Source organism: Molothrus aeneus, chromosome 9, assembly GCF_037042795.1.
Source record: "Molothrus aeneus isolate 106 chromosome 9, BPBGC_Maene_1.0, whole genome shotgun sequence".
NCBI lineage: Eukaryota > Metazoa > Chordata > Aves > Passeriformes > Icteridae > Molothrus > Molothrus aeneus.
The window spans coordinates 7,756,647-7,769,332 of NC_089654.1; the positions used below are offsets into that span (position 1 = coordinate 7,756,647).

General features: G+C 41.5%; 1 protein-coding gene across 2 annotated transcripts in view; it reads left to right on the forward strand.

The window, feature by feature from the left end:
• LOC136560179 (BEN domain-containing protein 5) overlaps positions 1–12,686 on the forward strand; it is an 883,159-nt gene that overhangs the window by 802,077 nt on the left and 68,396 nt on the right. For both annotated transcript variants that reach the window (XM_066555873.1, XM_066555874.1), the window contains exon 11: positions 2,812–2,974. In XM_066555873.1, coding sequence (XP_066411970.1) covers positions 2,812–2,974 — 163 coding nt within the window. The remainder of the gene's footprint in view (positions 1–2,811; positions 2,975–12,686) is intronic.

Here is a 12,686-nt window from a genome sequence, read left to right on the forward strand (position 1 = left end):
AAAAGGTAACACAGCCCCCCACCCTCCCAAAATAAAACCCAAAGCCCTAAGCTCCGTGAAATAGCATTATAAAAATTCAAACTCTGAAAAGTTGCTAATTTTGGTGGGTTTTTTTGTTTGTTTGTTTTTTACCATTTATGTAATTGTCTTGATAATGTTTAAACTACTTATGCTTCACTTTTGAAACACAGCAAATATAATTTTGCCAATAACTAGATTCAACTTCTGCTAGAAAGCGAAAACTACTTCAATGAAGTAACACATCAGACTCTCTCTTCATATATTTCCAGCTGACAAGGTTTTAGCCTATTGCAGATTTTTTTTTTATTATGCTTTAGTGCATGACCAGGCACTTGTGTGGCTGAGTTTCATCTGACTACAATCACTCTGGCCCTCAAAGTCATCCCACTGCTTTTTTATTTGTATGATATTCAGAACCTCCTCCATAATGATGATTCATTCCACAGTGTGTCATCAGCAAATTTTGTTGGCATGCTCCTCCTTTACCGTGCCAAGAACTGTGATGAAAATATTATGTAAGATTCATCTCAAGAATCATCTATTAGGAATTCTACTCATAACTTTCTTTTAGCCTAATTAAGATAATGGGAAATAGGAGAAGGATTTCATGTGCAAACTGTATCCCAAAACCACCAACTGTACTCAGCAGATACTTGTACAATTTGTTTTCAACATAGTTGATGAGATTCCATAATCTTCTCAAATGTTCCATATCAGTAACTAAGTCTCCTACTCACTGAAGTACTTCTATCCCTAATGTCTTCCCTGAGTCACCTCCTCCCACATTTTCCTTGTTTTTCCTGTGCCAAATACAGCCTCAGAACTAGCTTAGTCCCTTTGTGAGTGATGCTTTTGCACACAAAGCCCAATATCCTGTCCTGAGCGATTTGTTTTCCTGTTCCTTTGTTTCCATCAGCAGCTGATGCTCTCATGCATTAAAAGTTCCACTGCAGGCATTTGTTTGAACATGAAGGACCTTCCCCTGAAGTTGGTGCTCACTTGGCTCAGGAAGAAATGCCCTGAGCATGATCATCTTCCTCTGTTTCTGAAATTTAACTGAGGCCAAAGCTTCCCTCTGTCTCAGGATCTCAGTAGCCTTTTGAAGGTTTATTTTGCAGGGAGCCAGAGAACATTCCCTCTTGTAGACCTCTTTAAGTATTTTACCCCATATATCAAATTAACAGTTAATTTTCCCAGCATTCTTTATGAGTGCTTTACTCCCTCTCCCACAGGTATTCAGAATATCCTGCAGGCTTTTGCTATGTAATTTGGCAGAAATTATATGATATCTACATAGGAGAATGCATTCTGTGTACAAATTACCACAAAGTTAAATATTATGTTACCAAAAAGACAACAAGTTGCATTTGGAAACATCTATATATAATGCTAATAAGAAACCCAATTCCATTTTATTCTAATTAAACTGGAAAACCTTCCTTTTTACAACATGAGAGAGACTTCAAGACATTCAGAATGTTAATAAACCCACAGGTATTTCTGCTTTTTTTTTATATCTCCTGCTATACAGTATTTATCAAGAATTGTTGCTCATTTCAGTATTAACCTGATTTTCTCAGTCTAGAGACATTCAGTACTTTGAACCATTGCATCCCATTTCTTAAATACAAAGGAAATTTTATTTTCCCCAGTTTTGGTGAGAAAAGGATTTCATAAATATTCACATTGTGTTGGCTAGAAAAGGTAGCAGCCCTAAGGCTTCATAGGAGGACACTGGACAGCTCAAAGAATTCACCATGGGCACAATGACTGAACATTGAGCTGTGTTAAGGGTTCTTTGTGTTTCACTGGCAACATAAAATTCTTCTAGCGGGAGATGTAATGACCTTTTATGCAACAGATCCAAGCTGGATCGTTTTTTTGTGGTTGTCACTAGCTTGTGCTGAGCCCAGATTGGCTCAGTCTAATGGTTATGAGGTTTCTGAATAGAGTCTGAAAATCAAAATGAAATCAGAATCCATTTTTCTGTCTAGTTGGTAGGAACAAGCACTGAGACTTCAATCAACCTGAAGATGAGCTGCCCTTTAGTCTCCAGATGTCATGCCTTCAAAGGAGAGCTAAAACTCATTTATGGAAATGCTTGTAGTCCTCCCCTCCACCCCTCAAATGAATAGTCATAAAGCTGTAGGGTTCTTAAAGCCAGATCTTCAGTAATACCACAAAATACTGCCTTTTATACTGTGCTGCCAGTGCTGTAGAATAGTGAGGTAGATTTTTCCACCCAGAGAGCAACACCCCTTTAACATTTAAGTTAGTGAAGTGGAAATTTCTATGACCTAATTTAAGAACCAGTCAAATGTCCTAGGTGAGAAAGTTTCACCAAAACATAAATGCCACTGTATTTCTGCTTTGATTAAGAGCCCAGGTGAAGGGGTGGGGGGAATGGTGATGATACAGGGAATGCAGTGGAGACAAAGGAATCCAATATCCAGGTAATGGTGCAGCTTAACTCCTGAGCAAGGGGGATCTGGAAGGCTCACTTTCAACTCCTGCATATGACAGCCTTGCTTTGTGTTATCTGAGAGGGAAAAGGAAAAGCTGATATTAATGGTGAGCCCAGATGAATTTTGTGAGGGTCTGCCAGGCATCATTTATAGCCCGTGTGCCAGAATCGTGCTTCCCCTCCAGGCCATGATCAAAACCCAGAGCAGTCTATAGAGTGCAAATGAAATCTGGCAATGTGAGTGAAGCTGCTCTATCCTCTCAGACACTCCTTCCCTTGCTGCACTCCTGAGCTCTCCTGGTGTCCCTGTGTTCTTGCTCCTGCAGTCCAGCACGTCGTTCAACAGGGACGCTGTGAAAGCTGGGACAGGCCGGCGCTTCCTTGGCGGGCTCCTAAATGACACATCCTACTGCTACACCCTGGAGGTCTCCTTCTACAGCTACATCCTGGGTGGAGCTGCTCCTGCTGTGCCCTACACTGAGGAAGCCTGTATCCTTTTGAAATCCATCCTCTGGCAGCACACGTGAACCAGGCACTTAAGGTAAATACTTCTGTCTCCATAAGAGTTTGCTGAGATAGAAACACACACAAGTGGAAATGTGAGTCTGCTCCTGATGCTTTAATTTCCCTCATATTGATTCTCCATACTGTGGAAATTCAAGAAGAGAAAGACATTAGATCAAATAAGCCATTTCCCTCTTGTAGGAGATTGTCTCACACACTTGTTATAGGAGCTAGTCCTGGAGAGTCTGTGATCCATTCCCTTCCACAGCCTTCCATTTCTTTCTTCATTTCTCTCCTTATTCCCTCATTAGCCCTGTGTTTGTGTTATTGTTTTAATAGCAAGTTGAGAATGCATCTTTGGTACTGAGTAAAATATCTTCTCTGCCTTTGAACTGCAGCCAAAAGGATCCATTAGGTTCTGCAGCTGCCTCAAGGACAAATCTTCAATGCCAGTTGACAAAGAAATAGAAGTCAAATTGTGAAAACAAAACCATCAAAGTTGTTGGCCTTTTTGAGTGCTCAAATAGAAGTGGTGTCTCATTCCTCAAAAAACACATATCCATCTGGCTATCTCAATGTATCAGCAATTTGTGGAATTGTTCTGACTGGTCTTATGATCTGCTTTTATGTTTTTCTTTTTCTTTTTGTCACCATGCTCAATCAAACAGCCAGTGCCCATACTTCAGCGCTGGGTGTGTTATTTCATTTTGTCATTCTATCATGGCAGCTTTTGAAATTTTCACAGGTTTAGAAACACTGCAGAGGGAGAGAGATTAGCTGTGATTGCCTATTTACCTCTCCACTGCATTTTGGAAGTTGGGGATAGCAAGGGAGAAATTTTCATATGAGATATAATTCTTCACCATCCATGTATATGGATGAATTATATCTCACTGTGGGAATAAGAGCAAGAAACAGGGAGCAGGGAAAGGAATTGTTTGTCATTTGGGCTTTTCTGGTTTGACTTCTCCACTGAAAGTGAAATTTGGGGGAAGGAGGGAGATGAATATATTAAAAGTGATTTACCAGACTTGAGCATTTGGAATAGAAGCTCTTTTTTGCCCAGTAAAGTTAACTGATGGAAAAGCTCCTTGCAACATGCACAAATGTAGTATATCTTGCCACTGTGGAAGAAAATGTTGTTACTCTTAGGTTTAGGTATTTATTTTCTTAAGTTGGTATTTTGGTGTTTCAAGAACCCATGCCTTAGTTTTACCTTTAATTTTCTTCCTCACTTTCTGCTCATGCTGAAATCTACTTATTTCTCTTCCTTATTTATTAAGAACAGTTTTTACAGTGAGGAATGGAAAGAGCCCTTATACACACGAGATCATGATTCCCTTGGAAATGTTTTCCTTCATGACCAGTAGATCAGACTGGCTCAGTCTCCTTTTCTGTAAAGATTTCTGGTCTGTGCTTCACATGGCAGAAGTTTCACCTGTGGGGTCCAACACCTCCATTTGCTTGGCTTCCCTTGCCTGCTGCAGGCAGAGGTGCTCCATTCCCTGTTCCATTCCCTGTTCATTCCATCAGCAGCTGGGGCACAGAAAACAGGATCCAGAGCAGAGAACCTTCTTGGAGCTGGCACAGGGAAAGCTCAAGCAGCAGCTTGGTTTCTGCAGTTGGGGTTTCACTCAGCTGAGTGGAAAAGGAGGAGAAGCAGGTTTTGGTTGGCCTGGCAGACAGCAAGCAGAGGGAAGCTCTTTGCCCATGGAGTATGCTCCACTGGCATTTTGCCCTGGAAGGTTTTATTATTTCCTTTTCAATGTAAGAATTCTTTCCAGAGTACTGCCTGTGAGGTCTTTTCCTCACGTGTGCAGTTTTCTAGTTAGTGGAAGCAATGGAGCTGCTTGGAATGGTCTCTAGACTGGTCTGATCCAACACAGGAGTAGCCACTGGATTTATGCGCATCCTGTCCTGGCAGGGGAGGAAGTTTCACATCACTGAAGTGCCTGTGACTGAAAGTAAAACAATTGCAGAACATTCCAATTTAGCCTGGAATGGGCTATTTGCAAGTCAGTGATTAATTAATGCTCGGATTTTTTAATGGACCTGAACCAAAGACACAGGCAGTCAGCTCATATTGGCCTCCAAGGACAGGGCTGCTTCTATTAACTATCTACTCACATGCAGGCAGCACCTCAAGCAAATAAAGGAAGAAAATACAGCGAGCCCAAGAACTGAATTGATAGTGCAAATATTCTGGAAATCTGCCTTTAAAGATGTATTAGAACTTTGTTCATCCCACTGTGATGTTATTTGGTTGTGTGAGTCTTTTTTCCTTTCCCTTCCCTTTTTCCCTTTCCCTTTTTCCCCTTCTTTCCCTTTTCCCATTTCCCTTTCCTTTCAATGGAAACAGGATCAGGAGGCTAGGATTGTTCACAGCTTCTACTGTTGGATTAAGAAGTGCAGACTGAGAGTCAGCCTCAAATTCAGGTCACCCATGACCATGAAAAGAGACTACAAAGTGGATCACACATTAGAACTAGCCATACTGGCTCCTTTTAGAGAACAAAACCAATTAGGATCTTCAGATTCTGCAAAATATTAATTTAACCTGATGTTGTTCCTGTTGACAGGTAGAAAAACTGAACAAACTCTGAATATACTTGTGTTTGCACTGGTGACAAGTAATGATAGCTGTCAGCTTCTTTTCTTTACAGCATTTGTGGCAAATAAGATCACAGTACTGCTCCCTTTCATGCCATTATATAAGTGGATTAGGTGTGTTGGTGGGTTTTTATCTCTTTGTGTTCTCCAGGTTTTACATGCTAAGTCTGTGATCCATACAAACCTCCATGTGACAGTAATAGATATGTTTTAACATTAGGTGAGATTATCCATTTTTTTTCAGATTTGTGTGACTGACTGAAATATACTTTGTAATTTTTGAGATAAGTGGATACCTTACATGCATGAAAATGGAAGACAGACTTTCAGTCTAAGTGTTTGAATTCTTACCATTAGTGTGGACAGTAACTTTTTTCAATAAGATAAGTAAGAAAAAAAGAATGGGAAGGTATCATTAGAAGTGGAAATCAGTTTCAAATTACTCCAGTTAGTATGTCTGAATGTTCTAAATGAATTGGTCCAGAATTTAGAGGATGACACCTGGAATGATCTAAAAACAAATTGGCTACTGAGGCTGCAATGTTTAAATGAAATCCAGGAGGGAAGGGTCTTCCTCCAGCCTGTGCAGGGTGTTTATGTTTGGGGCATATCTGGTGGGATAACATCATGCAGAGTGTTGAGTTTCTGGCCTTTTCTAACACACAGAATTAACATGACTGCATCAATGTCTCAGGCCTTGATTGGCATGGTATCCCTAATGGCTACTGCTGGAGCTCCTCTTGCATTTTCACCCAGCAAACAAAGCACTTAGACATTGCTGCAGAGCTGTGTCTGTGCCTGCTAGGTCTGTGTCTAACAGATACATACCTGGAGTGTGAGAAACATTAGGGACATGTTCTGTATCCCTTTCTGTAAGCTCTGCAGAAAACCCCACGATAACACTTGCTGCAGATAACAGTGAATGGACTCTGTTTCAAAGGCATAATAAGAGGATTGTAGGCTTGTCTGTTACTCTCCTGGAAGTGGACAGAGAAACGTTTAAAACCCTTCTCACACATGCACACATTTGGTGGTAACTGATTAAAAAAGGCAGCACAACAACAGTTAGCTCAGCACCAGGTGAAGGAGCTTTAAAATGAGCTGATATGCTTCCATTAAATTCCATGTTTTACTAGGCATTTACAGGGCTTATGACATGAGGCTTGTAAACTGCTCTGCAGCACTCACAGGCAGCAGCTGAGCTGCTGAGCTGTCTCGATTCTCACCAGCCTCAGAGCTGGGCAGGGAACAAGGGATAAAGAGGGGGAGGCAGGAGGAATGCCCAGCTGCAGGGCTGAGCCCTGCTCTGACAGCACACCCAGAGCTGGTGCTCTCCAGTATCCCACTATGGCTCTGAAGAGCAGCCATGGCAGCCTGACCTGAGAGCAGCCAGCAAAGGACTCTCACATCAACAGCTCCAAAATCTATTTGGTTCATTGTTTAGAGTGTTTGAACTGGATGCTTGCTGCAAAGGAGGCAGTCCATAACAGAGAATAAAAGGATTTTACTCTTCCACAGCCCAGCCATGAGGCAGGAAGGCAGGAATGATGGAGAACTGGCAGGAACTGGTATGACCATAGCTGTAGGGGAGAATGATCATCGAGATGGGTGGGCATCACAATTGTCAGCATGTCCATAGCTTTTTTTGTGTATTTTTATCTTAATTGCAAGCTTCCTCCAGGTGGAGAAGGACCCCATCCAAAGTGCACTGCTGAACTCTCTCTTGTTTGTGGGCATAAAGATGTATTTATGTGGTTACAGCCATAAAATGAAGGCTTGGATTGACTAGAATCTCTTCAAACACCTAACAGGAGCTCACATCCTGGACTCTTGACACAGAGACCACTGGGTTCATTCTTATTCTTAACTTCAAGCAAAATATCTGCCTGCTGCTTGACTGGGAACATGAGAAGTTAAATCCCCGGAGGAAACAGTCATTTGTTACATCCAGATTTCTTTTAAAGAGCACTTGGATCTCAGTAAATGCCTGTCCTGGGGAAAAGGAATCTGTATGCAAACTACAATTCCAGTAAAAGCATCTATAACTTTTAGAGCTTCATGTACCTGCCAGTCCCCTAGGGCAAATGTACTTGGTTATTTTGGGCTTTTTTACATTTCTTTTTTTGGCAACTGCCTGTCCTGATCCTCCTATCTCTGTTAGTGATATCCTTAAGAGAAGATCCTTATGAGACAGATTATGGCCCTTGCAGGTTCATTCCCAGCCAGTAAAGGCAACATTACTAGCAGAAGCCAATGAGGTATGAAAAGCTGTGCTGATAAAGCTGAGGGAGCTCTGCAGAGGTTATCCAGCGTGGCTTAGGTTTGAACTTCAGTTAGAGGTTCTTGCCAAGATGATTTCAAAGTAAATCAGGCACATATTCAGGGAAAGGAATCCAGAGGTCTACTTCTTTTGCTGAGGCCCTAGAAACAGGCTCCTTTCTGTGTGTTGCAAAACATGGCATTAATCCTAATCCTGCAGATTTTTCTGAGTGACCTCCTTGCATGTCTTGTTTGTTTCTCAGTACCATGTTTAGGGCTGGTTTGGAGGAGAGGAAACAAAATCCTCTTTTCAGCTCTCCAGTCTGTGTGAAAGTGTCAAGGTTTACAGCCACAATTTCAAATGCTCTTAATATTACTGGAAGCATAGAGTTAAATTATAGAGTTGTAAAGTTACTTTATAGTGATAATGCTGTCAAGCATCAATATCTCTGCCCCAGGGCACCATGGAAACTCAGTTAATGATATAAGAAGCTGATATTTTTCAGGGTTGCAGCTGTTGGCTCATACCCAGAAGGAATCTGTGTGTTTGTTCATATTGGGTATATACAGTGGAACCTGCTCAAAGAAAATTAAGAAACAGTGAAAGTCTGTTTAATGAAGTGCAGTGGAGTGAAAGTACAAGGCAGTACAAGATGCTGCAGTATGCACACCTCAAAGGGCTCAATGGAGTGGACAATGCTGCACAAAAACACTTCTGTAGGGGAGGCTGTTTGTGGGGGAGAGTTTATATTAATGTAGATTTGTTCATCTGGTTGCCTGTAGCACTGACTGCATCAGTCTGTCTGGGAGTGTCAGTAGAGAAATGGAAATTTAGGGAAGTGACTACAGTCAACTTAGGAATATGCATAATTTTTGTAATGGATTTCTTAGGATCTGTACCTCAAAGTGCTTTGATAGCCTCAGATGAAAGATGCTATAAAAGTAGAAAGTGTACAAAGGTGCTTTTTTATTTTAAAGGATTTTTTTTTTTGCTTAAATGTAGACTATCAGTCTTGGAAGACATCTTCAAAATGATTCAATTTAACCATATCATTCCAGTTACCTTTTCTTTCCTCTTGTGTATGCATATTTCTTTCCCAGGGATACCAAGGTACAGGGGAGAGAACAGATGGTGGCTGTGGGATGAGAATGAAAGCAGGATGCATATTCAGACTTACAGAAATGCCCTCAAGTCAGTTTTAAACACGAATACAGGAGTTTGCCTTCTTTGAAGAGCAGGAAGACTTGAGTAGCTGTGAGCCTGGACTAGGGAATTTGGACAGGTTGATTTGGGAATCACCAATATTTATAACTGTATTCAGCAACTGGGACCTTGCGGACAGCTGAGCATCTTAGAGACACATGTGCAAATACCACCCCTGCATCCCAGCAGCTGTCCTCAACTCAGGGCTGGCTCAGGATGTGCTCCCCAGCCCAGGTAGGGCTGTATCCAGTGGCAGGGGAAGACTGACCCTCATATGCCCAGCTCTAAAAATGGTATCATCCAGTGCAGCCCTTGGGGTCCCTGCTGAGACACTCAGTGCTGCTGGTGCCAAGCTCTCATTGAGGTTTTGCTGACTGTAAGCCTCACTGGTGCTTTCCACTCAAGCTCTCAATGATTCTTGGTCTGCAAGCACAAAACTCTCTAGTTCAAAAAGGTTTTGATGGTAGTATGTTTTTAAAACCCCATAAAATTTGCCAGCTAATAATATGGATCAATAACAATATTATAATAATAACCATAATAATAATCATAATTTTTTCTATTAGTATTTCTTTTGTACATGGGAAAAAATAACTTAGACCAAGCACAAGTTAAGCTTTTGCTGAAAGGTTGGAAGGTGAAGTTGATCACATGAGTGATTGCAGGTTTGTGGAAAATATAAAGAAGGGAAAGCTCTTTCCAGACACTGCTGCTATCCTTCTTGGAACTGGCTTTCCTGGATTTGAATGCCTCTGTTATGAACTTTCTTTTCCTTAAACATGTATTTTTCCTTTTTTTTAGAAGCAACTTAGACAAAACTAAGCATATAGAACTGATATGAGGCTCTTGGGTGCTCAGAACACCATACAAATGCTATTAGATCCGTAGTTAAAATAATTCTTTGGTAAATGTTAAATTCCTATTAGTAACACTTGCTAAACTTAAGTGCAAAGGAAAGGGCAAGGCTAATCTGAAAGGCAATGGAGAGCAGGGCTTAAAATATATTAACAATTTGTTGGAAATGTCTGAGGGGAGTGGTTATTATTAGTGTCTGTGAGTTGGAGACTTAGGTTAGGAAAGGGCTTTAGCCAGTGCTGTGCTTTGAAGCTTTCCCAAATGTCATTGGGATTGAAGAGGGAAAAAAGCTCAGAACAAGTTGTTTTTCAGAAAGCAATAAACAGCCAAATTGCAGTGTCTCTGGGAGAGGTCTCTCCTTTTCTGCTAGCCTGTGGTGGTGTTTGTGTGTCTCCATATTTCTGCTCTTTTTCCTCTTCTCTGTGTCTCTTCAAATCTGGCTGAGTTTTCTCCCCTGTGCCTGTCCTGTCTGTGTTCTCACCATCTCATTGGCATTTAGGTCATTAGCCCTACCCCAGGCCCTTCTGTCAACCCATGGGGCTTTTTCCAAGAGGTGTTTCACTAATCAGACACTCCCAATCTGGTGGTTTTGTTCACTTTTTACTGCCTTTCACCCGAACTACTCCTTCTTGCTTTCATATTTTGCTACTATCAGCTTGGTTACTGTTGATTAAAGGGAATTCTAGGGCAGGAGCAGAAGCTTTTTCATGACAACTACTTCTTTAGTCTCAAATACCAACATTCTGAAAGAATATCAGAGATGATTTTTAGGAAACTGTGAAGAAACAAGTGTCTTTCTGTCTGTGTGTCTTTCTCAGCTGCTTGACCAATTGCAACTGAATTTGACAGTGATGAAGGTCTCAGAGATATTACATTCCTATGAGTTTCATGAAAAATAACTGGCTGAATGAGCAGAGAGACCACAATTAATCTCTCCAGTGGGGACAGCTGCATGTCTATTGTTAGAAACCAGAGGAGGACAGTAGGCATGAAAGTCACAGGAAACAGATCCAACATCTCCTTTTCTTTCTGAGCATGCCCAAGGTGAGTGGAGACTTCACTTTCCTTTTCTCTCTAGACTTTAACCCCTAACCCCTGTGAAAACCCTAACAAAGGATATCTTGTGGCATTCTGGAAAGCAGATTGCACCCTCCCCATCAATCCTCGGCTGAAAAAGGCCAGAAACCTGTCGGGGTTCAGTTCACAGGTGATGAGAATACCCATCCAAGCCGAGGCCAGTACAGGCCCACTCTAAGCCAGCTGTGTTTCTTGTCATCTAGAGGGGAAACTTTGTCCACAGTTCAGAAAAACAAAGCCTGAACATGTCTCAGGCAGAAACTAAAGATAACCTGCAGCTTTGATCTAGTGCTCAGAAACCTTTGTGTTTTGATAAGAGCAAGGGTGGGTCTGATTCCCTCATGTCTCATCTCTTAAGAAGACAACAGCCAAATCAGCTCAGATCAAAACCAATCCTCTTCAGTGTCTTGACTGACAGAGGTCAAAATAAGGTGCCTGAGAAGAATTTAAAACCAGAATAAGCATGTAACTATTTTCCCAGTATTCTTTGGTTTCCAGCAATTAGTGGATTGGGGATCCCAGAGCCAGAGTTATTGGATTCATGAAATCATTTAGGTTGGGACAGACCTCTAAGATCATCAAGTCCAACCAGTAACCCAACACTGCCAAGCCCACCACTAAACCATGTCTCCAGGTGCCACATCCATGGGTCCTTTGAATCCTTCCAGGTATAGTGACTCCATCACTTCCCTGGGCAGCGTGTTCCAGGGCCTTACAACCCTTCCTGTGAAGAAATGTTTGCTAATGTCCAACCTAAACCTCCCCTGGCACCACTTGAGGACATTTTCTCTAGTCCTATCACTCGTTACTTGGGAGAAAAGACCAAAACCCACATGTTGATTATATCTGAGATAACAGTCAGTGGATGTGTCTCCCATGAACCTGTATACATTTTTAGCATCCACAACTTTCCTTGTTATGGATTTCCATAGCTTACTAATGACTTGTTTGTTTTAAGCCTACCACCAGGAAGCTTTATTTTGTGATTCCTACCTGTTAGCCTGGGAGCAGCATTGACCATCAACCACCTGTATTTCACATTTGAAATTTCACAGCTTACTTAGTTATTTGCTGCATACTTACCCTCTACATCATAAGCAGAAAAATATTACCAGATCAGGTAACCATGTCTAGAGTTGGTTTGTCATCTTACATTTTTTCTTATACACAACTGTTTGAGTTGCCAAGTAATGGAGAATCAACTCCAGTGACTCCAGTGGCATTTGTTGTGTGATTTTTATTTGCATTCAGGATAAATGGCACTCTGGTCACATGAGCAGCAGGTATAAGAACCAAATGAAGAATAAAGCTTTCAGTTTCAGAGTAGAGACTGTAAACATCATGTGTTCAGTTCCTGGTGCACTTAACACTGCGCTTGCTCTCCTGTCCTCTTGTTTTTTTCCTGGTACTTAGGAGGGATTCTAAACTTCTTAAACTAACTGAATTCCTGTTCAGCAAAGCAACTTCCGGATAGCATGCTACCACAGTCAGGTTGCATTCATGATTCTGGCTGGTTATTTCTTTTTCTGAAATTAAGCAATCCTTATTAAACCAGCAATTGCCATCTGGTGCGATAAAAGATCAAGTGGCAGGGGACAATCCATTCATCTTTTCTCCATCATCCAGTCCCTCAAGAAATCCAGTATGAATGTTAGCTGCTCAAGTCCTCTCATGCAGCAAGGAGGATCTGCA